Below are 25,749 nucleotides of genomic sequence, written 5' to 3'. Positions count from 1 at the left end.
ATCTGCGCGCAATGGCTCTTGCCTCCTTTTCCCCCTCTCGCCCCGGCTGAAGCGACACGTTTTCCATCATGCTTCGCTCAGCGACCCGCATTCCATCAACCAAATTTGCATTTTCCCGCCGTATGAGCTCCACTGCCGCCAATGCCTTTCGCGTCTTTCGCGAGGTTGATCCTCTGCGCGCGTACCGTCGCCAACGCGTGCTCGACCAGAAATCCATAGGCCTGGTGCCTACCATGGGAGCGCTTCACCAGGGTCACCTCTCGCTAGCTCGACAGGCCGCCCAGGAAAACGACGAAGTTTTTGTCAGCATCTACGTCAACCCAACTCAGTTTGGCGTCAACGAAGACCTCGACAGCTATCCCCGGACCTGGGACTCTGATTTGGAAAAGCTGCATGCACTGGACCAAGAGTTGGCCGCTTATGCACGTGGCCGCATCACCACCATCTTTGCCCCCACAACCAAAGTCATGTATCCAACCCTCCCCCCGTCGTCTGAGATTGACGGACCCGGCTCCTTTGTTACCATTTCACCTTTGGCCCACGTCCTCGAGGGTGCTTCGAGACCTGTATTCTTTCGCGGTGTTGCTACTGTCTGTACCAAACTCTTCAACATTGTTCAACCCGACAAGGTCTACTTTGGCCAGAAGGATGTGCAACAGACTGTCATCATTCGGCGCATGGTCCAGGATTTCCACATCCCCACTGAGGTCCGTATTTGTCCAACAGAGCGCGAGCCGGATGGACTAGCCATGAGCTCCCGCAACGTCTATCTCGGGACGAGGAGACGCGCCGTTGGCCTTGTTCTTTCCCAGGCCCTTCATCGTGCCCAAGAGCAGTACAAGGGCGGCAGAAGGAGGCGTGACGACATTCTTTGGCCTGCGTATGACTTGTTGAATTCTCGCGTCATGGAGCAGGAGGATTCGCCGCCTACCGAGAGGGCCTTGTTTGACGTCGACTACATCTCGCTGGCCGATCCCGACACGCTTCAAGAGGTGGAAGTTGTTGAAGAGGGCAAGGGGGCAATTCTGAGCGGAGCAATCAAGATGCTTCCAATCGAAGAGGCAAAGGAGGGAGAAGATCTTGGACTTGGTGATGGACAGGTCCCTGTCCGTCTCATTGACAATCTGATCTTGAAGCCGGGGGCGTAATAATGAATCCTGATTGACGACACTTGGAGAATCAACGGCAGTGGTATGCAACTCCTATCACGTGAACCTTGACCCCTTTGGATGCGGCTCCTGCCTGGACTTGGTAATCACAGTACTCGACATCGCCCGGGCGAATACCGGTGGACCTGCTGCGGTAAGTGCCTGCTAACATGTGAGCATGAATCTCGGCTAGAGGTCCGTGCTTTGGGTCTACAATGGGTTGTCTCCGCGACATTCACCTCCTACACTTTTCATTCACAACCTCAACTCAAACCTCCAACCTCAGATCTTGAGATCATCCAATATCACCAACATGGAGCCTCATCCTAGTGCCAACACGGCCATGGGCTCAGGCGAGTCGTCCTCTGCAAGCACCATCCCGCTCATGACCCTAGAGAAGCAAGCTCGCTTCTCAGAGCTCGTCACCATCATCACTACCTCCGCCCAAGCCCTCCAAGATGAATTCGACTGGGTCTCCACCACGACATGGACCCAGATCCTGGATCAAATGTTCCCAGGTACGACAAGCTTCGACACGCCAGAGACGACGGCTGACGTGGAATCAGCAACCGGCGGAGTTGTCGACCTTGCCGGACACCAGGATCCACTCAAAAGGCTGCTCGCAACTGTCGAGGCAAGTGAAGTCAAGAAGGCAGGGAACATCATCTTCAAGGACGGTCCTCCTCCGGCCAATGGGGACACCAGGAACCTCACTCCCGACCAACGTAAGACTGAGTGGTCGCTGATCATGCGCTTCGGCGACCCGCGGGCACCCATGAATGACGACCATTATGCGTACGTTGCCATTGCTTTGAAGCGGTGGTGGAGATTTGCGGCGCCCGTCTCGCTCCTCAAAAAAGCTCGCCTCGCCATCGAAGCTCAGTACAAGTTGATTGGACACTCTGGCCCTGGAATGCTGCCTTTCAACACGGCCGTCTGGCAAAAGGCCACCTACGACGCCCAATGCGACTTTCTCCGTGAGTTGAAGCGCGCAGGTAATGCCAAGGCCGTCCTGGCTCTCGAGTCAATGTTGGGCACGACCGCTGGGGATGACGATGTCGTCTTTGTGCGCGAGACAAAGCCCAGCCCATCCAACGCCAGCAAGACGGCAGCTACTCAAGTGTCGAACGTGCGTGAGACGAAGTGCGATTCACCCGAGGTGGGCAAGATCACAGGCGCTCGACAGTTGGAGGTGTCCGAGACTAGGAAGCGCAGCAAGGACGACACCAAAAAGGCTGAGCAGGTTGAGATTGGCTCTGACTCTGACTCTGACATCCCGGCCAGAAAACGCCAGAAGACGGGAAGGTCCAGCAAGCCAGCACCGCAAGTTGTTGAGATCGACTCGGACGATGAGCTCGTCCAAACGAAGCGTAATCAACTTAAGCTCGTTGTCAAGCCGCAGCCCAAGGCCGAGAAGTCACTCATCGTCAAGTTGCCCATCAAGTCTACCAAAAGCGTTCCGACCAAGTCTCACTCCAACACGGCTGCGCCCACCGACCCAATTCCCCAGGCGGTCCCAACGAAGCCAGCCCCCAAGCAAGCCCCGAAGCGCCCGTACAAGTACATGATTGAAGCCGAGTTGACCAATTCGCCCCGCACCAACGCCCTCATCTCGCATCTCATCACCTGCTTTGCCCAGCAGCATCGCCGTGTGCTCACTAAGTTCCCCTGGGCGCTGGAGAAGTTGCGCCGCTACGCCCAAGGCAAGGAGCCGCACATCAAAGGCCCGGGTCAGACTTCGATGGTGGAGATTGGCTTTTTCGAAGGCAAGGATCTGTCGTGGAGCATCAGCGGCTTTCAGCTTGATCGCTTGACGGATGTCAGAGAGAAGGCAAAGGTTGAGTGGGAGGCGCGTCAGGCAGAGAAGCAGGCCCAGGAGTTGGCCGAGTTTCAGAGTTCCCAGAGCAACAAAGACGACAACCTTTTTGGCGGAGCCAACCAGACCAGCGACAATATGCAGGGCTCTGTACAGACTGATCACAACGACAACGACAGGCCTACCGCAGAAGAAGTCGAGGGTGGCGACAACGAAGCAGTTGAGCCCCAAGAGCACGAGTCGGGAGCAGGTAATGTCACTGTCGACGCTACGGACAACCAAGCCCACGGCGGCACCGATGACCTTCAGACTGAGTCAGAGACGCCTCAAACCCCTGCTGCTGGACACGACGACATCCCCATGAATGCCCAGGACGACACGGAGGAGCAAGTCGGCAGCCCCGTCATCGACGAGGATGTCCACATGCACGACAGCGAAGACGAGCACGCTTCATCCCACGACTCCGACTCCGCCAATGCCGAGGAGTCCCACTCTGACACGGATAAGCGGAACGACAGCATGGGCAGCGAGCGCAGCTACAGCTCTTCTTGCTCTGGTGCAGACGAGCAGATCCAAGCCACCGCCGCTCACTCGCGTGCTGGCAGCCCTGTCCTCACAGAGGAGCAGATCCAAACTCTCCAGCTCTTCTGGGGCGACAATACCAGACAGCAGCACATGAACGAAGAAGCGCGCTCGTCGTCCGCCAACCACGCCAACACTTCGCCCGCCCACAGCAGCGCCACTTCCGCCAACACTGACGACGAGCACGCTTCGTCCCACGCCGGCAGCGCTGCCGATGCTTCTGACGAAGAAGAGTCTGAGCATACCCTGGACGAGCGTGGCAGCATCAGTGATGGCTCCAACTACGGCTCCGACGCGGCCTCGAACGACGGAGTCGACACTGAGATGCAGAACACGGACGCTACCTCGCCCGACCACGGCCACAACGCAATGCACACGTACGATGGCAACGACGAGCAAGACCATCAGATGCAGCTTGCCGCCAAAGCGAACGCAGCGCACGCGTCGGCCGCCAACAACAGCAACGGCAACACCAAGGGCATTTTCGGCTGGCTTTGGTCTTGAGTCGCAGTACATACAGCAGAACCGGCACATCAACCATTGCACACACTGCACCCAGCGACGACGACGGTGCAAATCTACCTACGGCGGTGGGGTGCGTTTTACGACCCACTTGATACTGCTGCTACCGTTGCTGCGTACAAGAGCCAGCGGCCAGCGGCCAGCTACGACGCTCTTTGCACTGCAGTGGCTTTTTCATTTCTCACTTTCTTGCATTTGCTTTGCTTTGCTCTGCTTTACTGCTCTACCTTTTTTTGATTTGCCTTTCCTTTCCCTTTTCCTTTTGCTTCTGCTTCTGCTTTACTGAACGGACAGCCGAAAAATGGTTGCGGACTCACACGGAGAGGGACAAACAGTGAGTCAATTTTGGATGAGTGGGTGGACATCTTCCATCAGTTTCTGGTTTGCGAGCAGTGGCGGGCATTTCTTTTGCAGAGGAGCTGCGCACAGCAGTCGGTCGGCAGCACGACCTTGGTTATTTCTCTTTAGTCTCTTTGCTCGGGTAGGGTGATTCAGCACGTTGCAACTCGATTTGGACTATTCGTTCGTTTGATTGGAGTGGGTGGTCATACAAATCTAGTCTTGCGTCTTTTCATCTTTGCTCTCCTGTTTCTCATGCGTATCCTCCTCGTCCTCCTTCTCCGCCTCATGCGTATCCTCCTCGTCCTCCTCCGCCTCATTCTTATCTTTGTCCATCGCCGTTGCCTTTGCCTCCTCCCTCCTCTTCTTCCACGCCGGCTCCTGCTGGTGCTCCAAACTCTCCATGTAGTCGTCCAAGTCGACAAACTCGGACGGCACCTCTTCCTCGACGCCCGACTTGACGCGCGGTCTGCCCCGCGGCCGGCGTTCCTCGTCCGGAACCTTCGGCTTAGGCTTTGTGCGCTTCCACCGCCTGCTGCGCTCGGGCGCCAGCCTGAAAATCTCCTCCTGGCAGCCGGCGGCGTAGTTTTCAAACGGCGAGCCCTTCCAGCCAAAGGCGGCGCCGTGCGGGGCGTGCAAGTCCTCGAACTTGGAGACGCCCCAGATGGCCGGCCACAGGCGGTACTCGGTGCGCAGGGGCACCGCCAGGTCGCCGACGAGGGGTGGCTGTCCCGTGCCGGGCTCCGGCAGCGTCAGGTACTTGCGGACGCTGCTGGGCACGTCTTCGCGCTTGTGCGCCACGACGATGAGCGCCTGGCGGTCCGACAGGCCCGACACGGTGACGCGCTTGAGGACGGAGCGGTCGGACTCGATGGCCTTGGGCCCGCTCGGGTGCGGCCGCCGCGACAGGTTGGTCCACCGCAGGCTCATGCGCTCGCCGTGGTGCAGGAACAGCATGCACTTTTCGCGCGCAAACTCGTCCATGCCGGAAAAGGCCTCGTCCAGCACCACCAGGTCCGGCCGCTTGATGATGGCGCGCAGGAACAGGGCCACGCGCTGCCCGGAAAAGGAAAGGTCGCCAAACTTCATCGAATCCGCCCAGTCCAACTCGGCGCCCACGACCTTTTCGTCGTCCATGCGCGTCTCGACTACCGTCAGGTATCTGGCTATCAACGTCGAGCCCCCTTTTTTACCAACCATTTTGATTTTGAATGGAGCTTCCTCGTCGTCTGAGGTGGTGGTGCGGTCGTTGCGGTAGCGCTCGAGGCGGTCCAGGGTTTCGTCGCCGAGGGCTGGATTCAGCTCCTTTCGGAACCATCGTAGGCAAATATCGACCCGATCGTCGTCTGTGGCAGTGAGCTTGGGCTTGGTTAGAGGCGTGTCGGCCCACGCAGACTCCAACACGCGCCGCAAACTGAGATGCTTGGGGAAGAATGCATGCACTTCGGGGGACGAGACGCCGATGCGCTTTTGGATGTCAAAGATGCTGATTCCTGGTTCACCACGTGAAGGTAGGCGTGAGCGGCCAAAGAGTTTGACGGGAGCAGAGTAGGTTTGTGGATGGTCAGATGTGATGAGAGATAGGAGGGTGGTTTTGCCAGAACCATTGGGCCCAAACACTCCCCATCTTTCGCCTTGGCGGACGGTCCACCACAGGCCTTTTCGCTCAGCAGAGTCAACGTCGTCACGTCCCAACATGACAGACTCCCCTTCCTCATAACTCGTGACCACCTCCTCCGTCCAGTCTCCTAGGACTGCGGCTTCTCCAGGCTTGTAGCGAATCTGGACGCCCTCCATCTCCACGACGGGATCTCCAGTGGGGATCCTCCTGAGAAACGGAAGGCCGCGTCGGGTGCGGGGCGTCTCCAAGCTAGACTCTCTGGTGCAAAATATCCCGTCGCGAGTGACGTGGATTTCGGAATTGCGCTCGGGGAACATGCGTCTTCTACTCCGAACCGTTTCTATCTCGTGAGGTTCTGGTGCCAAAAAGTCCATGTCGCCCTTACTTTCGAGCACCCGAGCAATCTCACGCAAGGCCATGGAGTCGTCGACGTTTTGGCCTGACACATCAACCGACTGAGGCAGGTATTCATGGGTTTTCAACATCACGTTGGCCTTGTTTATTTTTTCGTATGCTGGCTTGACGTTGTACAGCAGCCCTTGGGTCTTTTTGAAATGTTCCGCCAAATTTCCAAATGTGTGCTCTTTCGAGCCCATCAGTCTTGCTCGGGGCTCATCTGCGGCTATGACAAAGTGGGTAACCCAGTCGGGAATGTAGTCGTGTGGGTGCAAGGCAAGAAATACTCGAGTGTCACCCAAATTGGAAAGTCGATACAAGACTCTGGATACAGTGTTGACAGTAATGGGATCCAAGCCTTGAAAGGGCATGTCCATGAGGAGGAGCTCGGGCTGGGCGAGGATGGCCTTGGCAATTCGCGCGCGTCGCGTCTGGCCATTGCTCAGGTTGCTCACTGGGAGGTGGGAGCAGTGCGTCAGATGGAGATCATGCAGTACAGCCTGGACCTGCTTGAGTGATGGGTGGTCCGTGAGCTCCTCTGACGCATTGAGTTGGGTTTTGCCTAGGAGGTAGTCTTGCAAGCTCCAGTCCGTGGGCTCGCGCAAGCTCTCATATCTTGCGCTCATGTAGGCTCCTTTGGTACCCCCCAGCCCGCCCCTGTCAGCGTCGGTGCCGACATACTGTATTGCGCGACTCAAACTCTTGTTCTTGGGGCGTTTCCAGGCCAGCTCTTCCGAGGCCAGGTACGGGTACGATCGGGCGTTGGGAGGGACACAATAATGTCTGCCGCGGAGGATGTCGAGAAAGGTACTTCGGGCGACCGACGAAGGGCTGAGTATGGCCCAATTCTGCCCACGTTCGGATGGGAGAGTAAAGTCGAGGCGCGGGTAGAGTGGCGGATTAGCAGCGAATGGCGTGGAGTTCGGGTCCGAACGGTAAAAGGTGGGCGCATGATGTATGGAAATCAACGGGAGGGTGTGTAATCGCCGAGTGGATGGAGGCCGGCGAAGGGGCTTTGTGGCCAGGGTGCGCATGGTGATGAAGAACCACGGCAGGGCGACATTTTGCGACAGCGGGAAGGATTGGGATGACGGGACGACGGGGTTAGTCAGCGGCTGGCCTCCCCTCCGCTGCTCCGCTTCGCTTCCCCGCAATGCGCATGTCTGCTCCTTGATCATGACATGAATCCAGTCTACTTATCCAGCTGACTTCCTCTGACACCGTCCACACCACTCCAGCCATTCTTCCGCCCGTCATGTTACCGCTTCTCCAGCCTCCGAGACCCAAGGTTCGTCGAGTCGATGAGTCGCTCGCAGCAGACGGCGCTGACCCGACCGTTGCAGCTCCCGCCCCAGCACCAGCAACACACATACCCCGTGGCGAGCCCTGTCTATGACTGCGCCGTCCGTCATCCGGTTTTCTTCTCTCGTGCCCTCTTCAAACCGCCCTTTGCCCTGGCCGCCAACGACAAGCTGAACCCGGTTGCCCACGGTTACATTTCAGAGACGAATAACAAAAAGAAGGAAGCCAAGCTGTGAGAAGAAGAGGCACGAGACGTTTGACGTGGCGCAATCGGCGTGGCGCCGTCCATTCGTCATTCTGGCTGCCTCAGGGACTCTTCCCAACCTAATCGGGCCACACGAGTCAGTCTTGTTGCAGCCGGTCACAGCATTTTGACGGCATACGTGGAGCAAGAGGAGTAGAGAGTCGTCCCGAGGCTTCCAAAGTCGGCTCTCTTCGGCTTCGGTCCTGTGGTAGCCGCCTCGTGCTTGGCTGACGCCCCGGGCTGTCCCTCGTGAGCAGCGACGTCATATGAACAGGAGATGAGCAGTCATTTTGTTTGACGCCGTTGGCTGCTGAAACGCCGCCAGCCATTTCCACGAATGTTTTGCTGTTGTTGCTGCAAACAACGACCACTCACCGTTGAACTTTGTCGCTGGGCTTGTTGTTCGACTGTTGGACACACTCAGAGTGATTGCATTACTCCCTGTCTCCCGCTTTCTGTCAGGGCCGCTGCAGGAACACGAGAGCCAGTCCGCATGTGACACGCGGGCCTTTGTCCGTCATGCGACACACGTCAGGCCTTCAGCTTGCAATGATTCTACGCCTTCGACGCTGGACCGCCTCCTGCCGCGCTTGGACTGTCATGGCTGCCTCGTGCGGTCTCAGCTGCCGCCCTTTTTGTTTCCTGTCATTTGTTCCGTTTATAAACTGCCATGTCTGCTCACCGGACCAGACAGCCACTTTGCTTCTTCCTAGATACCCATCATGTTTATTGATTTTGTTTTGCTCGGCGCCTTGACGTCGACCTCTCTGGCCCTATACATTCCCTCCCTTCAAGATGCTCAAAAGTTGCTGTCTGCGCCGCAATCCACAACTGCCCTCGAGTCGTGGTTGAAGGATGAAGAGGACGTTGCAGTAGACCGGTTGCTCGCCAACATTGCACCTTTTGGGCGCAATGCTCAGGGTGCTGCGCCCGGCACTGTCTTGGCCAGCCCGTCGAGAGAGCATCCCAACTACTACTACCAATGTAAGTTGGTTATTATTCTCCCAAGACTATCACTAACGACCCAGGGATCCGCGATGCTGGCATAACCATGGCTACCGTAGTCGACTTGTACAACCTGGATCCCACCTCGCAGCAGGCGACTGAAATTCTACTGCCAACTTTTGAATCGTACGCCGCCCTGTCTCGCAACATTCAGCGCACTGCAAACCCCTCTGGCGACTTTTCATTCCCCGACCTTTCTGGACTCGGAGAGCCAAAGTTCGAGGTCGATGGTTCTCCGTTTACCGGCAACTGGGGTCGTCCCCAACGCGACGGTCCAGCCCTGCGCGCTTCGGCCCTTATTTCTTATCTGCAAGCCTACAACACGACTCACCCCGGTCTCTGGGAGGCGAGCAATGACGACTGGTTTACGAGATTTTACAAGGCTGAACTACCCGCCCTCAGCCCTGTCAAGGCAGACTTGGAGTACGTTGCGCGCCACTGGCCCGACTCGGGCTTTGACGTGTGGGAAGAGGTCCAGGGTCGCCACTTTTTCACCAGCATGACGCAGCTCCGCGCCCTACGTCAAGGGTCCAACTTGGCAAAAGTATTCCAGGACCCTGGGGCCGCCGCCTACTATTCCGCCGAGGCGGACAAGCTTGAAAAAAGCATCCGCAACGAATTCTGGGACGAAGAAGGTGGCTACATTCGGGCCACCCGAGGCAGTGATGCCGAGTGGCAGCGCTCGGGCATGGACTGCAGCGTGCTGTTGGGTTCTCTACACGGCCAGGCTGCCGACCAAACCTGGCCTGCCGTCTTTCCACCTCACGATGACGCCGTCCTTGCCTCGCTCCTCAAGTTGGTCAGTGACCAGCGAGACCGGTTCCCTGTCAACACTGGCAGCCAAGATGCAGACCCTCTTCGCGGTGTCGGTGTTGGCCGTTACCCCGAAGACATGTACGACGGTTACGAGGCGAAACCTGCCGGTGGAAACCCGTGGTTCCTCTGCACGTCGTCCGTCTCGGAGATTCTCTATCGGACCGCAGCCCACCTCAACTCTACGGGTCGCCTCGACTTTTCCGCACGTGGCGCTTCGTTCTGGAACGCCTTGGTCTGTGGGGGCAAGCCTTCCTCTTCTGCCTGTCCTCTTCCTGCAACCAAGTCGTCATACTCCTACACTGCCTCTGACGACACTAACGTTTTTGAGACTGCTGTGGAGAGACTGATCCAGGTCGGCGACAGCTTTCTTGATGTGGTCAAGGGGCACGCCAATGCCGATGGCGCTCTGAGCGAACAGTTTGATCGGTATACTGGATTTGAACGTGGAGCGACAGACTTGACCTGGAGCTACGGGGCCTTTTTGCAGGCCGTTTGGGCGAGGAAGAACGTCGTATAGAGACCTGCATTCATGGAGTTGGAGTTGGCATAGCGTTGGTTAGATTGTATTCCTGAATCGATTCGGCCTTTTCCGCATCCATGCCGTTTTTGGCGACTCGAACTATTGAACGCCTCTACACGTTGTTCATTTATACAGATTGTCACGGCTGGGTACGAGTGAAGCGACAGTGTGCTAATCACGTTCCCGGCACGGACGTCAGCCGTGTGTGGATCTGGGGTAGCCCCACCCGGAGACGCCGATCCTTGGAGTGTCTTGGTGTTTCCAGCCGGTGTTTCTTGAACCGAGGAGAATACGGCACTACATTTTTTGCCGCCCAACGTGAGGGCTCTCTGCGCAATGGCGTCACGTCCTGTCGACCTCGAAGAAGGACGACTCTCGACGATCGCTGATTTACAAAGCGACAAAGCTCGATCGCTCTGGGAAAGAGGGCGGGAACTCGTAGATCAAACAATTAAGGGGCAGCCATAGGGAGCACCCCAGCAGCTCCCGTCGGGAGAATCATCCGCCCCGAGTCGATTGGATGCTGCATTCTGCCCTGTTTCTTCACACCGTCCAAGCATGGATATCCTCGAGGAAAGTGAGGAGCTCAGCCACCGTGCACTCGGTATGGCCAGCTCAACCTCAGCCGCTAACAATCTCCGCAGTGCGCAGCCGACTCGAATAGCAGCAGACGGTGATTGAATTTGCCAATCAAGCGGCGTAGTCTTGTTGATGGACTTGATCAACTACAAGACTATCGACTACGCGTCGCACCAAGGGCAAGTCACTGCTGGACTGAGGCCCGGACGGGAGCATCCTGGCTGCTGGCCAAGCTCCCTCCCGCCCGCCCGCTGGGTCTATATTATCCTGTATTCGACCTGACTTACTGCTCTTACGTCTCTCTGTCCCCCTGCCCAATATCCGACATGGTCACGGCGGAGGGCAAACAGACGCTGGTGACTTGCATCATTGTTACCGTTGTTGCGTCGATTGTGGTTGCTCTGCGGCTGTATAGTCGGCTCGTTTTGGTGGGAGGCGTTGGGTGGGACGATGTCATTATATCCTCGTCATCGGTATGTGGACATGTCGAATAAAGGCGTGGCTAACTGTTTAGATACTCAACATTGTGCTGGCCGTGGTAGCAAGTCAAGGCAAGTTTTTATTCGAGTGGAGTTCGACTGGTGCTAATTGAAGCAGAGGTTCGCCATGGATTGGGAAATCATGTCTGGGAGAACCCACCAAGCGAAACGGCCAAAGTCTTTCAAGTGAGTCTTCTCCATTCAACAAGACCCCGCTGACCTTTCAGTACGTCTTTGCAAGCATCCTCATCTACCTCGTCTCCCTTTGCCTCACCAAACTCTCGATTCTCCTCCAATACCTCCGAATCTTTGGCACGCAGCAAGCAATGCGCATCGCGTGCTATGCGACGATTACCTTTGTCGTGACGTACACGTTTGTGGCTGGCTTTATGAACATATTCAACTGCAAACCGATCCACTATTTTTGGAGCCGCGCCCTGGATCCAACAAGCGGCAGCTGCTTGGATTTTGAGGCAGTGTGGTTTACGCACGCGGGCATCAACATCTTCTCCGACTTTTTGGTGATTGTACTACCGATGCCGGTGCTCAAATCACTCAAGATACACAAGCGGCAGAAGATTGCGCTGATGGCCATTTTTGCGTTTGGATCATTGTGAGTCGGCATGACCACGACGATGAAATAAGCTGACAAAGGGGCTGTAGCGGCGGTGTCACGGCGATTCTGCGTCTCAAATCGCTGGCCAAGGTCAGCAAGTCCAACGACGTGACGTACGACAACACGGGCGCCCTGCTCTGGTCGACGGTCGAATGCAACGTCGCCATCATGTGCGCCTCGCTGCCTTCGCTCAAGGTGCTCATCTCGCGCTACTTTCCGCACCTGCTGTCCACCATTGGCTCCGGCAGCCGCTCCAACCCCAATTCCGGCCGCTACCATAGTCGTAGCTGGCGCTCGCGCGGCGAGGTTGGCGAGTTGTATGGGCTCAAGCCGCTCGACTCCAACAACAAATCGCACGATCGCCGCAAGAGCGCCGTGCAGACCAGAATCGCAAAGGCGCGCTCGCAAGACGACGCGTCGGAAAGCTCGGACGAGGGCATCAAGGTGACGACAGTCATGTCGCAGCAGCAGGAGCGCAACGCGTCGAGCTATTTTTCAGCACAGGCGTCAGACGCAGCCAGCGTCAGTGAGAGCGAGCGGCGGTTCTTTCAGCGAGTGCCTTGATCAATGATGAACATTTGTACATAAATCTAATATCCGGGCCATTCGTCCACCCACGCCTTGATCTGTGCGACCTCCGTGTCGATGACCTTTTGCGCGCCCGCGTTGACGACGCCGTTTTGCGCTATCAGGTCCGAGCAGTGGATGCCCGACGGAATCACCTGGACGGGCGCCGTGGCTGTCGACTCGAGCGCGCCGCCTGGCCGGAATTCCGACGATACCGTCGCGTCGAGCCACGGGTCGAACTCGCCGTTGACCCAAATGAGGCGCGTCGTGTTCATGAACCAGCCGCCCGTGTAGGCGTTGACGTCATCGACCGTCTTGCCCGTCGCGCTGCCGTACGTGAAGTTGCCCTCGGCCGGGAAGAAGAGGCTGCACTGCCGCTGCCAGTAGTCGGCCGTGACCAGCCGCGACACGATGCTTGCGCGATCCGATGGCGCGCCGTCTTGCCAATACGCAAAGGGCTCGTTGCAGAGGAACCACTGCCATTGGCGGTCGACGGCGTTGTCGACTGACACGTCGGTGAAGAGCGGGCTGCTCGCGTTGTACGTGTCGAAGCAGGAGAGGTCGCCATCATCAGTCCAGTAGCCGTACGAAGCGCAATCTAATCTGTCAGCTCTGCTAGCTTCTCAAAGGGTCGACTCACATCCAGGCACCAAGACGTCCTTGGTCCATTTGGCGTAGCCCGCCAACGCCTTGTCGAGGCCTACCCCTGAGGCGTCAGGGATGCTGCCATTAATGGCATTCTCGACGTAGTCACAGAACTGATAAAACGACGAGTAGCCGCTGTAGAACGAGTTGCTCTGCCACAGCCACGGGCCATTCTCAAGCGCGCTGGCAAAGTCGTCGTCGTGCTCGAGGCCAGCGAGGCCAAACTGCGCCTTGAGGTCGCTCTTTTGCTGCGTCGTGCCGTTTTTCAACACGCCATCGATGTGGCCAACGACGAGCGACACGTCGGCGCTGCAGTTTTGCGGCATTCCTTTTTGCACGGGGGCGAAGTATTGCCACTACGTCATTAGCGAGTGGATATGTTGGGGGCTGGAGTCTTACAAAATCATCAATGGCCTGCACCACAGCGCTGGATGCGTGATACGCCCAGAAAGTGCCGGGATCCTTGGCCTGCGTCCAGGCAGAGAGGGCGCCGCTGTAAGAGCCGCCAGAAAACACCCAGGGCTGATGGTCAGCTAAGAATATCGGCAGGGCTGTTTTCTTACCGCGTTTGCTGCGTTGCTGCTCCCGTTGGTATCGAACGGAAGCTTGACGCTCTTGGCAAAGTACGTCGTGTCTTTGATTGAATTTTCCAGGGTCAAATATTGCAGGTTCTTGGTGGTGAGCTCATCGTATGGGGACGACTCGCCCCAGTAACGGTGCTCCAGCATGACGACGGCTCCGCCAATCGCCTGGGCAAAGAGCCCGGTGATGGACTTGTTGGTGAGGTAGCCCGTATAGCCAGACGCCTCGACTTCGCCAGGAGTGAAGAAAACGACCTACTTCTGTCAGAAACGAATTCAAATTTGGCGCGCACTTACTGGAGCTCCTGGACCCGTCCAATATTCATCGCTGTACCAAAAGCGCTGCGAAAACGTTCCAAGCGAAGGATCCCCATGATCAATCAGCTGTTCAAAAGAGCCGAGATTCGCCGCGCTGATGGACACATCCTGAAGTCGTGGAGGGCGGTTCAAGGACAACCCTCTCGGTACGACATTGGCCAGGGCAGCACCCGCAAACAACAACAAAAAGCCTCTCATTCTGCAATCTGACGATTCCTACGGGCCAGCCCGCCGCCGCCGCCCCTATATGTAGTCCCATCATCTGGAGGATTCGGTGGATCCGTGGTTATCAGTGGTTTGAGACAGGCCATGTACCTTCCTGTTCGAGGAGGCGTAAATGGGGGCTAGACGACTAGGCCCACATTTTCTGGTATTTTTGGTCACGCACGGTGTTGCGTCGACTGCATTTTGCTGCAGAGACTGCCGTATCGTCGCCGTTCATCGGGGGATGGGTTTGGAGCTGCCGTGTTTGCATCTTGCGTGCTACACGACGCAGGAGTGCAGGATGCAACCTTGTTGACTAAGACAGATGAGATGGACTGGCCAAAGCACGAGACTGAGATGGAGTTGACTTGTGGGAAAAAGTAGAGAAAGATGATGACAATGATGTGAGAGAAAAAAAGTACAGAGACAAGGCTGAAAAAGGCACAAAAGAAATATGTTGAAATGTGGTGCAGTGGTGTCCTGCGTCGTCCCGCATGTCGGTTAGCTCGCTTCACCTCGCTTCCACCACGTCGTTTCCATCTCAACCACCTCCTCAACTCCATCACCATCGTCAAACACGCGGCTGTCGTCAAGTCGGATGTCCCACGGCACTCTTTGAACCGATTCGCCGCAAACCCTCCGCCCTGAGCTGACTGATTCCGGGTTCCCCAGACTCGAGGGCAATGCCGAGCGCTTCCCCACAGACTTGGCGGCTTTTCCGACCGGGGCACATCGTTTTGCGGGGTAGAAGCCAACACTACATAAGAATGTTGGCCAAACTTTGTTTTCGCTTTCCTCATCATGGCCGACAAGGTTGACATCAAGCATCTCGAGTTTGCCCAGGCTGCGGCCGAGGAGGGTCAAGCTGCCACGGATCAATATGGCCACTCGCTCGTCGAGTTTGATCCCGCTGCCGAGAGGAGGTTGAGGTGGAAGATTGATCTCGTAATTACCCCCATCATTTGTCTTTTGTACCTCTTTTGCTTTATTGACCGTGCAAACATTGGTAAGTTCTTCTTTATGCTTAATTCCCCGCTAACTTTGTAGGAAATGCTGCACTCGCCGGCCTCAAACAAGACCTCAGCCTCGAGGGCTACGACTACAATGTCCTCTTGACCGTCTTTTACATTTCGTACATCATCTTCGAAATCCCCTGCAACATGGCTTGCAAATTGATCGGCCCTGGCTGGTTCTTGCCATTCCTCGCGCTTTGCTTTGGCATCTGCTCCATCGGAACAGCGTTTGTACATAGTTTGGGGGCTGCATGTGGCGTTCGCTTTTTGCTTGGTAAGACTCTTGACCAAGTCTGTCCCTTGTTTGACCGTAGCAGGTCTGTTCGAAGCGGGCATGCTGCCTGGAATCGCCTACTACTTTTCCAGGTGGTATCGCAGAGGCGAGCTGGCATTTCGACTGTCACTTGTAAGTGCCGCCGCTTTCCCAACGCCAAGTCACTGACAAGTCAGTACATCACCATGGCGCCCCTCGGCGGCGCGTTTGGCGGCCTGCTTGCATCGGCGATTCTCAAACTCTCCCACTTTGGCGGCCTCCACCGCTGGAGAATGATTTTTGCCATTGAAGGCATCATCACTTGCGGGATAGCCCTTGTCGCGTTTGCCGTCCTCACGGACCGACCCGAGACGGCCAGGTGGCTCAGCGAAGAGGAAAAGAAGCTTGCCGTGGCTCGAGTCAAGTCGGAGCGCGTTGGCACGACCGAAGTGCTCGACAAGCTCGACGTGCCCAAGACGCTCAAGGGCATCTTCTCGCCCGTCACGCTGCTGACTGGCTTCATCTTTCTATTGAATAACATAACAGTCCAAGGGATGTCCTTCTTCCTACCAACGATCGTGCGCTCCATCTATCCCGACAGCACCGTCATCTCGCAGCAGCTGCGGTCCGCCCCGCCGTACGTAGTCGGCGCTTTTTTCACCCTCATGTTTCCCTTTTTGAGCTGGCGCTTCGACCGGCGCGTCATCTTCTTCATCGCCAGCTCGCCGCTCATGATTGCCGGCTACGCCATGTTCCTCGGGTCAATCGACTCGAACGTGCGGTACGGCGCAACGTTCTTGGTCGCCAGCGGCGCCTTTGCCTTTGGGGCCCTCTGCAACGCCCACGTCTCGGCCAACGTCGTGTCCGACACGGCGCGCTCGGCGGCCATTGGCACAAATGTCATGATAGGCAACATTGGCGGCATGATCTCGACCTGGTCGTACCTCGACCGGGACGCGCCCAACTACCACATCGGCAACGGGCTCAACTGCGCCAGCGCCACCCTGACGCTGATATGCTCGGTGCTGCTGCTGCTGTGGATGAAGTACGACAACAAGAAGCGCGACGGGCGCGACGTGGATTCACAGCTGGTCGGCCTGTCGACCAAGCAGGTCCAGGACTTGGACTGGAAGCATCCCGGGTTCAGGTGGAGGCCATAGCATTGTTGTGGTGGTGGTAGTGCTGACTAGCGTCTATTTTCGGTCCCCGAGCTATTTCGGGCTTCATTCCTCCTCCCCGTCAGGCTCCCCCGCCGTCGCGTACGCTTCGAAAATGTTGTTGAGTCGCCAGAGAAGAAACGAGCCTGCAAAGCCAAACACGAGCGAGGTAGACATCTGTTTAGGTTAGCGTCGTTTTTGCCGAGTCATATAGAAAGCGTACCTTGCTTTGATGTTGAAAGGTCATTAAAGTTGGAGGTGCCAGCACGTTCAATCCAAGGGGTGATCCAGCACGGAGGAGAAGAGATTTGATTGTTTCCTGCACAACTACCCTTCTTCTCCGTCCCAGGCGTCCGTCATATATATTCGTTGTCGTTGTTGGGTTGCGATTCCCCGGCTTACTGCACTCCGAAACGGTGTCAGCCGGTAAACAGTCAGCCGGCAACGGCGTCTTACTCAGCTTTCCACGGCAACCCCTTCACCGCCTATTCTTTTGGTCTTTTGTGACGCCATCTGACTGTTGTTGCAGTGTTGGATGGCCTCGATCGACGGGAATAGACAATGCTACGGACCGAGGTAGACGACGTGGGGAGATCGAGTGCTCAGTGCACAAGGGCTGAATGCATGGGAGGACTCTGGCTGCGAAACGGCATTAGAGAACTCTTGTAATCCACCTTTTACAGCAAACGAATGTCCTTCTCCGCTGTGTGCTGCGACTTCTGGCTCCGAGGCTCGGACGGTTCCTACATCCTTAGACGTCGACCAATCAGAGGCCTTGCTTCCAACACGACAAGGCTGAAAGGATTGAAATCTCAGAGGCAGTCTTTGTCGAACTGTTCTTCTACCTATTGCGTTCTACGCGCCAATCGGACGGTCTTCTTTGCGGGCATGTTCAGAGTTGTCTTTGTTCGCTTTCTCCGTTACGGCTCTGCAGTCTTCGATCCGGATTGCTCATCGGGATCCTCAAGGCCAAGGTGACCAAACAACCTCTCCACACGGGCCTTGAGCACGTCATGCTCTTGTTTGAGATCATCATGCTCCTTCCTCAGAGCGTCATACTCGGCGCGCGACACAGCGTCGTCCTTTTCCTCCTCGACCGGTTCATCAAGGTCCGGCCCATCATAATCCCACACCAGCTCTCGCGTCTCCATCTCCTTGACCTTCTTTTCCACAACCTCTTCCATGCCTTTTAGCTCGTTTCCTAGCAGTTCCACCCCCTTTTGCCATTCATCGGCACCGAAGCCAAAGAAGCGCGGACAGATCTTATACCAAAAGATGGTGTCAAAGGCGAAGCTTTTCCTCGCGGCATAAAACACCCAAAAGTCGCCGTCTTCCCAGCACTTGCGCATGCGCTCTGACAAACGCTGGCTATGCTCGAGCTGTCCATTTGCAATGCCATCATCTTCCACCTTTTGCAGCTCGTCCAGAAAGATTTCGAGCTTCCCTTCGTAGTGCGCGGTCCAATCCTCGACTCCGTTGTCCCACAACTCGGGTACGTCGAGTAGCAGCCACCACGGCGGACTGTATGTGTATTCAGGAGGGGCGAAATAGGTAAAGTCCCAGTCGATGACGGCCTTGACGTTCAATTCGTCATCCGTGAGTACGTTGTGCGGCCTCAGGTCGTCGTTCCAGAGCCGAAATGTAGAACTGTCAGGCCAGGAAAGCTTGTCCTCTTCGGCGAGTTTGATGAAGAGCTTGCGCGCGACATATTTGCGTCGGCAGTCCTCGGCGTCCTTGATGGCGTCGTTTCGCTGGTGAATCAAGTGTTCGAGGTGAAGATGGGCGAGGAATTGAAAAAAGCTCGTGGAGCTGGAAAAGGTCTCCGATTCGGCCTTGGCCCGGGGCAGACCTCCCAGGTGGACGAGGTCGTTCAGATCACAAGTCAGCGGCCGATGTTTCACCTCCCACTCGTCCCCAACTTTGACAAGTGACCCGATGCGCTCTGCTGTTGGCTTCGACAGCTCGACAAGGATCCCCGCTAGCTGGCTATAGCTCTTGCGCAATGTTTCATCTGGAAGATCTGGATCTAGCTTATGGCCAGTCCCCTTCTCTCTGCTGTGGTCTTGCAAGACTTCGTGGAAGCATTTTTCACTGCCAATTCTCTCCATGATGATGAAAGGTCCAAAGTTGCATGGGCCTTGCTCCCTAGTGCCCCAATCAAAAACCTTGGGCACCGGGACGCTTGTCTTCGCCTTGATAAATTGCATTGTCGCGGCTTCGATTGGCGTCTTTTCCTCGGGGAACATGGCCCATGCCGGCTTTGGAATCCGAATGATCAGTTCTCCCCCACCATCGATGATGATACCGACGGTCGCGTGGAATGCTCCTTGTGGAGGGACTTTGATGTCACCTCCTGTAGTCTGCACATTGAGTTGTTTGAGGGCAAAGGATCCAATTTCTCTCAGGGAATTCCGGATTTTCCTCACCCATGCGTCTTTGATCCGGGTGCTTGTGTCCCATGCGAGTTGGTCGTCTTGCATGTCATTTCCCAGGTTTCCCATGTTGTAGAGTTGAGCGTGTTAAGTTGGTTAATGGAATCTGAAGAAGCAGCGGCTGCTTATAAGCGCCGTCCAAATGCAAGGAGGTGGCATGGATGGGTGGCTCTGGTCGTGATTGGATAGACAAGCGGATGTTTGTTCGTAGACGCGCGCAGCAGACGCACGCCGTGGCCAATAGCCCCTCGCGATGCTCCCAGCATTCAAAGCTCTCTGTCTGTTTGGCGCCTGGAACACCTGAAACGCGTGAAGCGTTTTTGAGATTCGAACTTGGCTGCCAGTCTCCTCACACGTCGCTTGTACCACAGCGGGTGATGACTACTCACACGAAACATCTGTGCAAACGAAGTTGGCAAGTAAAAGCGTGTCACAGAGTGTCGTTTGAAGCGCAAAATCTGGCGATCATCAATGTATCTGAAGAACATTCTTGTCGATCATAGATAATTGCTGTATCAAGATCTGGATAATCCATTCGTTGCTGTCCTGGTACGAGCTGTCCACATCAATTTAAGAACGTGCGAATTTACGCTTTGAACGGCTCAGGAGGAGTGCCACTCATCATGTTGCACTGCCACAAGAGTCGCTTCTCTTTATCGTCTCCATCAGTCGGCCCCATCAGAGTTCCGGTGATGGAGTGAAGGCATCCGCGGTTGTGAAAAATGACAAAGTCGCCCTCGGCCCAGCGGTGAGGATAGATATTCTCAGGGGCGTAGACGTGGCTCAAGAGACGGCGGCACGTCTTTCTCACGCTTACCAGGTCCGTCATCTCCGTCACTTGTCCGGTCTTGGGGTCTGTCGTCCGCAAAGAGTAAACGCAGCATCCCAAGATTTGTAAGTGCGGTTTGCCGGTGCCGTGATTTTTCCACACCATCTGAGAGGTCAGCCTGGAATTTGAAGGAATGGGAACACGTACTGGATAGGTGAGGTTGTCGTGGAACTCTCCCAAAGGCCTTTCTTTTCCCACCTTAGCAATAGTCATGCCGTCTTCGGTGGCTTTGCATTCACGCATCCACTCATATGCTCGAGGAGCATAAAGAACGGTCGTGTTGAGGGCAAACTCCTTTTCCTCCGGCGTCAGAAGCTCAAAGGCACGCGCCCCGGAGAGGACTATCAAGTCAGTTAAGTTCATCTGAACATCGATGGAATACTTGCATGCAGTCGATGCAGCCGGAATGGGCAAGTCTTGGTCCGGAAACTTGATCTTTTGGTCCGGCAGATCAGGTGCTTGCACGCAGTGAATTGTGGTCACGAATCCCGGCAAGTTTCCATTCAACGGCATGTCCATGTGCCAGCGGTATGGACGTGTGAAGCCGAGTGCAATCTCTTCTGCGGAGAGAGGGTTTTCGTGGAACTCGGTGTGATCCTAGATACGTCAGGCGCGCTTCCAAGAATTGGCCGACTTACCACGTGCTTGAGGTCCAGATTGAGACATCCTTCGACATTTTCGAAACGTCCTTTGCCGATGATGCCAACTTGCGTGGCTCGCGGGTTTCTGGCGCCTCGGTTTTCAGACAGAATATTCCTCTTGTCCGTTACCATTTTGCGCCCGGCCGAGTGAGTTTCCCCCGCAGTCTCGTCGAAGAACTTTCCAAGCTGCGGCATTACCCCCGGATGAATTCCCAGCTGGTCGCGAACGACCAAGACGCCATGCTGGTACAAACCATCCCGCAGCGTCGTCTTTTCTTGCTCTGTCAAGTTTTCGAGCGAAAGATATCTCATTCCCGACGGCAGGACCACCTCTGCTCCGATCTGCGAGCTCTTGCGGAGCTCGTCGGGTAGTGGGACAACGCGGAGGGGTGAGGGAGCCATTGTTGCAGTGTGTGTGATTGTCGAGGGCGGGATCTTATCAAGGTTATATGTCGCCCCACTCTTGCCGACCATCTACAACGACACTTCTTTGATAGCAGATAAGTGAAAAAGTAGATAATGGAGTCGATTGCCTGCGATGACTTCGCAATGCAATGGCGGACATCGAGGCAAAACCGCACGGGAACGTTAGCGTTGCGGACTTGCGCGAGGAGACGACTTGGGGGCGACTGATTAAGAGGATCCAGCTGCAGCCGCAGCCAGGAAGCGAGGGCAAATGGACAAACGCTGGTAAGTGGGCTCAGAATTTCGAGGCTTTGCTGACTTTTAGACCTCGATCCGACGCCGCCGGAGCAGAGAAATTGGACCACTTGGAATTGTAAGTTGTCCCTTTCGCTGTCGCGCGTCTAACACAGACAGATGTCTTTTACTGGACGAACGATGCCACGGCCCCGGGCAATTTGCGCCTTGGTAGCTCCCTATGGTCCATGGGATTGTCCTGGAAGCTGGTACTGTTAACGATTGCGCTCGGCCACGCAATCATGACCGTCGCCCTCACTTTCAATGGTGTCATTGGCGCGCGCTTCCACATCCCGTACACGATTCAAAGCCGAGCTTCCTTTGGCTTTTACTTTTCCTTCGCCATGGTCATTGTGCGCATGATTGTCGCCGCATTTTGGTACGGCATCAACACGTATACCGGTGCCGAGTGCGTCGACACAATCATCCGGGCAATATGGCCAAGGTTCGCCAACATACCAAACCACCTCCCCGAATCGGCCAACATTACCACGGAGATGATGATTTCGTACTTTATTTATTTTGTCGTCATACTCCCCTTTCATTGGATCCATCCTCGGAATTTGCGCTGGTTCTTTGCGCTAAAGTCTCTCCTCGTCTTGCCTGCAATCCTCGGCATGGTAATTTGGGCCTGTACAAACACCGGCGGAGGAACCGATAATCCAGTATTCAACCGTGGTAATACGAGCAAGGGAGCGGCGCTTGGGTGGACCTTCATGAGCGGAATGAATGCTATGATGGGCAATTACGGAACCCTGGCAGTCAACATCAATGATTTTACGCGCTATGCAAAGAGCCCGAGGATGACTTACGTTCAGCTCTTCATCATTCCCGCCATTTTCGTCTTCATGGCCGCGATGGGCATGATAATCGTCGGCTCGGCGAACGTTTTATACGGCGAACTGCAGTGGGATCCCTTGAAGATCATGAACAACTGGAACGGGTCATCTCAGGCTCGTGCCGGGGCCGTCTTTGCGGCTGCTGCGCTGTTGCTTGGGCAAATGGGAGCCGTAAGTACCCTCCGTCTTTGAACTTCGGCGCTGACGGGACAGAACATTGGTGCAAACTGCATCTCCGCGGCGAATGACTTGAATGCCATGTTTCCAAAAGTAGGTCAAAGGTGGGAGCCTCCCAGATGGTAACCGCTGACGAGGATAGTACATCAACCTCCGACGAGGACAATATGTGATTGCTTTCATCGGTGCATGGGCCTTGACACCTTGGAACATCCTGTCTTCTGCCGAAGCACTCCTCAACTTCATGGACGGCTACACCATTTGGCTTGCCCCAATCACAGGCGTACTGCTCGCCGACTTTTGGCTCATCCATGATCGACACTACGATGTGCATGAGCTTTATCTTCCCAAAGGTCGCTACCGTTACAATCGCTGGGGAACAAACTGGCGCGCTGCGGTCGCTTGGACCATTGGCTGGGTGCCGCTCGTCCCTGGCTTAGCTGCTGCGACAAGCTCCAGTAGCATGTCGAGCGGCGCAAAGCACATTTACAGCTTAGGCTACTTGTACGGTATTCTGACGAGCTTCGTCGTCTACGTCGTGCTGAGTCGGGTGTGGAAACCTTGAGCCAGGGCATTATCAGGAGCAGTGGTGCCCGGAAAAGACGGTTCGGCGCGTCTTTTTTGTTGGTTGACCGGATTCCAGGTGGCTTTCCAATCGTCAGAATACTGCAGAGATGTCGAATGTGGCGCACGTGGCAAGCGATTGTCACTTTGAAGCGAGAGTCCGGCGAGGCGAGGTCGAAGGTTTGGCTTACGTAGAAACCCAAAGGACTCATCTCTGAGCCGGTTGGAGCCAAAAAAAATCCTTGTTCCGCAGTCTTCCATTTGCGTCCTCAGCTCTTGAACATGGCTCATGCGATTTCTTGTCGACCTCAATTCAACGACGTCCTTCCTCTACTTACTCTAGTGTGTTCCCGGTGTTTTTGGCCTGTCCGTGGCCACAACAGGAAGAGGAAACAGATGGTCCGAAAAGGAAGGTCCGAAGCTGGCAGAGCTTTCTTGCTCACGGCTTGCAGCTCGTGCAGGAAATGAAGCATCTTCAGTTGCATTCACCTTTCTGGCTAGCCTCGGGACTTTGCGCCCTCCCTTCACCGATGATTTGGATATTGTCCGGGTCTACCTCTGTCGATACCGCGTTTGGGCGCAAGTGACTGTGAAGAGAACTGAGGCAGCTGCGACAAAGGGTCGATGTTGTCGCCCGTTCGTCGGCAAGGGAAGCGTCTGGTGGGCTCGCCGTGTCGAGCAGCTTGGAGAGGGAAATTCAGCATCCATGTCGGCTTCATCGTTGAAGATGATCATCTTACCGAGTCGTCGAGAAGGCGCGCAGCCAAAGCCAGCGGTGAAGCGCCGCCGACGGGGACGACGAGCAAAGCCGACCTCGTCATCTGTCAGAGTCTGACCAATGCGCACCTCGAGGGGACAAGATCAGAAAAGAAAAATGTACGCGTGGTGAGTTTTGTTGTTGGTGTTGAGCCTGAGAGGGAGTCCCCGCACTGCACCAACGGTGAGGAGCAGAGCGCCTGCCTGGCAGGAGCGTTGGAGGGCCATTCTTCCAGCGAAGACGCCAAACCGCCTGCAAACACTTTTCGTCCCCTCCAACTCACCCATTACATTATTTTGTCTGTATAGAAGGCGCAACGTCAGAAACTGGAGAGTCAGCAAGCTCGACAAGCGCCGGCTCCAAATCAAGTCTGTATTCCAACATTTCTTGCACCCGCGTCGCGCACGCACTACTCCAACCACCAAGTAAGTCGATGTACTGTTTGCTACAAGCCGTTGGCTGACATCTGAAGAAGCATGTCGCTCCCGAGCGGAATTGAGGCCGGCATCCAGGAATTTCGGCAGAGAACTCCAAAGCTGCACGTCGATACTTCCATCTCTGGCCACAACCGCTGACACACGTAGCTTGGACGACTTCACTCCGTTCGAAGCATGGCTCGTGAAGTTTTCACAAGGCTTATTTGTAGAAGACAAGACAATCAAAGAGGTTCAAGAGATGTGTGAGGAGTCGCGCGAATTCTGCGAGGAGTTACGCAAACTCTGCGAGGAAATACGTCGAGACCGAGTAACAGTGGAAGTGACTTGGCGAGATGGATGCCACCAAATTGTGTGCTTGAATCAGAAAAAAGAAGAAACTGGGAGCAGCAGCTGCTACCAGGGCGTTGCGGTCCAGAAGGGGAGCTTCGGGCATGTGGGGGAGGAAGAACCCAAGTAGACCACGAGGTTTCTCAAAGCGCGTCAGCAGAGTCAGCCCACTCACTATTCTCATCGACTCCAATCACAATGAGCTTCTTCGACTAAATCACCTGTGGTTTCGCGGATATTGCCTCGGAGCTGCAGCTCACACCATTCAATCTTGCGTTCCACTCTAACCTCGACTCTCCACCAAACTTCCAGCCATCTTTCCAAATTTTCTAGCATCATCTTCTACGACATGTTTCGCTTGGTTGTGTGAGTCCTAGACTAATAATCTCCAGCCATATCTTCGAAGCCAAGCTCGGCCGCCGCCGACAAGCCCAGTGTCAAAGACGCCGCAACCAACGAGGCTGACAATGATGTCGCCGTCCCTCCCGCTCGCTCGTTGAGAAAACTGTAGCCTACGCGAATTCATTGGAGGGGAGACCCAATATGACAAGATGGCTTAAGCAATGAAGGAAGAAGATGAAATGGTTGCCGCAAAATGGAAGCAAATGAAAGGGAACTTGCCCGTTTTGGCAGATGGTCGACCCGGAGGTGGCCACCAAGATGGATAAAAAGTTGGAGAGAAGATTGAGGAAGAGAATGGTAAGAAAGAAACACATAACGAGGATTTTACGAGTTTCACAGCTTTCAGTGCAAATATTTGAGGGGAGCTGAGTTTGTTGTGTCCTTGTCAACACAAACAACGGGCACCTTTGTTTGTCAGAACAGTGCCCTTCTTTGTTGAATTGATCTTCGTTTCGCAGTTTGGCCTTTTTCAGTGGAGATTTGGCGGAGAGCCTATAAATGACCTGCAGGACCGGCTGCAAAGACATCTTCAAACAGCTTTTTATACTACCCGCTCGCACATCTTTCTACACATTCTACCCGCGCGTGTGTTGGGCTCCAAAATCACAACATACAAATCTTCCAAGCAGTGAACATGCCGTTGGAAACTCGGGTTGATAGTCTTGCCTGCTTGACCGCACCTAGCTGGCTGACTGTTGGTCTACCCCTTGAGTTCTGTTTTGTGTCTTCAATGGCTTGGGTCAATTTCATGAAGAGAGAAAGTATCTGCTGCCTGAATTAACACTTGTTGAACATGCTGGAGTGTTAATGCAGCTGCAGGCGCAAGGTCGGCCAGATCATAGATTGCCTTATGGTGCATCCCGGCGCCAGTATTTAAACCACAACCCATTTTCTTTCCGCCGACACACCACACAGTCTTTTT

At 55.3% G+C, this 25,749-nt stretch overlaps 11 protein-coding genes across 11 annotated transcripts; 7 read left to right on the top strand and 4 right to left on the bottom strand.

Annotated features, from left to right (window-relative positions):
• The first annotated feature begins 3 nt into the window (after window positions 1-3).
• On the top strand, window positions 4-1,354 carry J3D65DRAFT_321012 (pantoate-beta-alanine ligase). Its single transcript, XM_066795335.1, has one exon. It carries the CDS (start codon window positions 69-71, stop codon window positions 1,146-1,148), a length of 1,080 nt encoding a protein of 359 aa, XP_066655916.1. The 5' UTR covers window positions 4-68; the 3' UTR covers window positions 1,149-1,354.
• J3D65DRAFT_320883 (uncharacterized protein) lies at window positions 1,305-4,296 on the top strand. The gene has a single exon (XM_066795334.1). It carries the CDS (start codon window positions 1,462-1,464, stop codon window positions 4,048-4,050), a length of 2,589 nt encoding a protein of 862 aa, XP_066655915.1. The 5' UTR covers window positions 1,305-1,461; the 3' UTR covers window positions 4,051-4,296.
• A 285-nt stretch (window positions 4,297-4,581) lies between these two features.
• On the bottom strand, window positions 4,582-7,578 carry J3D65DRAFT_621369 (ABC transporter-like protein). Its single transcript, XM_066799952.1, has one exon. The coding sequence runs from the start codon at window positions 7,456-7,458 to the stop codon at window positions 4,624-4,626; it is 2,835 nt and encodes a 944-aa protein (XP_066655914.1). The 5' UTR covers window positions 7,459-7,578; the 3' UTR covers window positions 4,582-4,623.
• On the top strand, window positions 7,579-7,973 carry J3D65DRAFT_621368 (uncharacterized protein). Its single transcript, XM_066799951.1, has one exon. It carries the CDS (start codon window positions 7,726-7,728, stop codon window positions 7,960-7,962), a length of 237 nt encoding a protein of 78 aa, XP_066655913.1. The 5' UTR covers window positions 7,579-7,725; the 3' UTR covers window positions 7,963-7,973.
• A 696-nt stretch (window positions 7,974-8,669) lies between these two features.
• J3D65DRAFT_621365 (glucoamylase I precursor) lies at window positions 8,670-10,343 on the top strand. Its single transcript, XM_066799950.1, has 2 exons — window positions 8,670-8,954; window positions 8,999-10,343. Exons 1-2 carry the CDS (start codon window positions 8,693-8,695, stop codon window positions 10,306-10,308), a joined length of 1,572 nt encoding a protein of 523 aa, XP_066655912.1. The 5' UTR covers window positions 8,670-8,692; the 3' UTR covers window positions 10,309-10,343.
• A 386-nt stretch (window positions 10,344-10,729) lies between these two features.
• J3D65DRAFT_321019 (uncharacterized protein) lies at window positions 10,730-12,686 on the top strand. Its single transcript, XM_066795336.1, has 6 exons — window positions 10,730-10,888; window positions 10,956-11,363; window positions 11,405-11,441; window positions 11,488-11,555; window positions 11,597-11,982; window positions 12,033-12,686. Exons 2-6 carry the CDS (start codon window positions 11,217-11,219, stop codon window positions 12,547-12,549), a joined length of 1,155 nt encoding a protein of 384 aa, XP_066655911.1. The 5' UTR covers window positions 10,730-10,888; window positions 10,956-11,216; the 3' UTR covers window positions 12,550-12,686.
• J3D65DRAFT_621359 (putative serine peptidase) lies at window positions 12,487-14,317 on the bottom strand. Its single transcript, XM_066799949.1, has 5 exons — window positions 14,076-14,317; window positions 13,761-14,033; window positions 13,597-13,719; window positions 13,193-13,553; window positions 12,487-13,150 (listed from the first exon to the last, which is right to left on the bottom strand). Exons 1-5 carry the CDS (start codon window positions 14,292-14,294, stop codon window positions 12,576-12,578), a joined length of 1,551 nt encoding a protein of 516 aa, XP_066655910.1. The 5' UTR covers window positions 14,295-14,317; the 3' UTR covers window positions 12,487-12,575.
• A 784-nt stretch (window positions 14,318-15,101) lies between these two features.
• On the top strand, window positions 15,102-16,726 carry J3D65DRAFT_602251 (putative MFS transporter; the record flags this gene model as incomplete). The annotated part of the gene is made up of 2 exons (XM_066798109.1): window positions 15,102-15,306; window positions 15,348-16,726. 2 exons carry the CDS (start codon window positions 15,102-15,104, stop codon window positions 16,724-16,726), a joined length of 1,584 nt encoding a protein of 527 aa, XP_066655909.1.
• A 917-nt stretch (window positions 16,727-17,643) lies between these two features.
• On the bottom strand, window positions 17,644-19,203 carry J3D65DRAFT_551294 (uncharacterized protein; the record flags this gene model as incomplete). The annotated part of the gene is made up of 1 exon (XM_066797033.1): window positions 17,644-19,203. One exon carries the CDS (start codon window positions 19,201-19,203, stop codon window positions 17,644-17,646), a length of 1,560 nt encoding a protein of 519 aa, XP_066655908.1.
• A 439-nt stretch (window positions 19,204-19,642) lies between these two features.
• J3D65DRAFT_621341 (alpha-ketoglutarate dependent xanthine dioxygenase) lies at window positions 19,643-21,209 on the bottom strand. The gene is made up of 4 exons (XM_066799948.1): window positions 20,623-21,209; window positions 20,371-20,581; window positions 20,132-20,325; window positions 19,643-20,089 (listed from the first exon to the last, which is right to left on the bottom strand). Exons 1-4 carry the CDS (start codon window positions 21,097-21,099, stop codon window positions 19,742-19,744), a joined length of 1,230 nt encoding a protein of 409 aa, XP_066655907.1. The 5' UTR covers window positions 21,100-21,209; the 3' UTR covers window positions 19,643-19,741.
• Window positions 21,180-22,905, top strand: J3D65DRAFT_657737 (NCS1 nucleoside transporter family; the record flags this gene model as incomplete). The annotated part of the gene is made up of 5 exons (XM_066802528.1): window positions 21,180-21,315; window positions 21,356-21,403; window positions 21,445-22,334; window positions 22,377-22,433; window positions 22,483-22,905. 5 exons carry the CDS (start codon window positions 21,180-21,182, stop codon window positions 22,903-22,905), a joined length of 1,554 nt encoding a protein of 517 aa, XP_066655906.1.
• Window positions 22,906-25,749: the final 2,844 nt, after the last annotated feature.

The sequence above is a fragment of the Phyllosticta citribraziliensis genome, assembly GCF_038025025.1.
Source record: "Phyllosticta citribraziliensis strain CPC 17464 chromosome Unknown J3D65scaffold_5, whole genome shotgun sequence".
NCBI lineage: Eukaryota > Fungi > Ascomycota > Dothideomycetes > Botryosphaeriales > Phyllostictaceae > Phyllosticta > Phyllosticta citribraziliensis.
The sequence above is the reverse complement of the archived record's forward strand: the minus strand, read 5'-3'. Positions and strand labels throughout refer to the sequence as shown.

What these genes read in the sequence shown, in the direction of transcription:
- J3D65DRAFT_321012 (XM_066795335.1), top strand. Translation starts at nt 69, where the DNA reads ATGCTTCGCTCAGCGACCCGCATTCCATCAACCAAATTTGCATTTTCC.
- J3D65DRAFT_320883 (XM_066795334.1), top strand. Translation starts at nt 1,462, where the DNA reads ATGGAGCCTCATCCTAGTGCCAACACGGCCATGGGCTCAGGCGAGTCG.
- J3D65DRAFT_621369 (XM_066799952.1), bottom strand. Translation starts at nt 7,458, where the DNA reads ATGCGCACCCTGGCCACAAAGCCCCTTCGCCGGCCTCCATCCACTCGG.
- J3D65DRAFT_621368 (XM_066799951.1), top strand. Translation starts at nt 7,726, where the DNA reads ATGAGTCGCTCGCAGCAGACGGCGCTGACCCGACCGTTGCAGCTCCCG.
- J3D65DRAFT_621365 (XM_066799950.1), top strand. Translation starts at nt 8,693, where the DNA reads ATGTTTATTGATTTTGTTTTGCTCGGCGCCTTGACGTCGACCTCTCTG. An exon ending in TCCCAACTACTACTACCAAT is followed by an intron (nt 8,955 to 8,998) that starts GTAAGTTGGTTA and finishes CTAACGACCCAG; the next exon opens with GGATCCGCGATGCTGGCATA.
- J3D65DRAFT_321019 (XM_066795336.1), top strand. Translation starts at nt 11,217, where the DNA reads ATGGTCACGGCGGAGGGCAAACAGACGCTGGTGACTTGCATCATTGTT. An exon ending in TCATTATATCCTCGTCATCG is followed by an intron (nt 11,364 to 11,404) that starts GTATGTGGACAT and finishes CTAACTGTTTAG; the next exon opens with ATACTCAACATTGTGCTGGC. An exon ending in GGCCGTGGTAGCAAGTCAAG is followed by an intron (nt 11,442 to 11,487) that starts GCAAGTTTTTAT and finishes TAATTGAAGCAG; the next exon opens with AGGTTCGCCATGGATTGGGA.
- J3D65DRAFT_621359 (XM_066799949.1), bottom strand. Translation starts at nt 14,294, where the DNA reads ATGAGAGGCTTTTTGTTGTTGTTTGCGGGTGCTGCCCTGGCCAATGTC. An exon ending in GGACGGGTCCAGGAGCTCCA is followed by an intron (nt 14,034 to 14,075) that starts GTAAGTGCGCGC and finishes TGACAGAAGTAG; the next exon opens with GTCGTTTTCTTCACTCCTGG. An exon ending in GGACGTCTTGGTGCCTGGAT is followed by an intron (nt 13,151 to 13,192) that starts GTGAGTCGACCC and finishes CTGACAGATTAG; the next exon opens with ATTGCGCTTCGTACGGCTAC.
- J3D65DRAFT_621341 (XM_066799948.1), bottom strand. Translation starts at nt 21,099, where the DNA reads ATGGTCGGCAAGAGTGGGGCGACATATAACCTTGATAAGATCCCGCCC. An exon ending in ATCTGGACCTCAAGCACGTG is followed by an intron (nt 20,582 to 20,622) that starts GTAAGTCGGCCA and finishes TGACGTATCTAG; the next exon opens with GATCACACCGAGTTCCACGA. An exon ending in ACGACAACCTCACCTATCCA is followed by an intron (nt 20,090 to 20,131) that starts GTACGTGTTCCC and finishes CTGACCTCTCAG; the next exon opens with ATGGTGTGGAAAAATCACGG.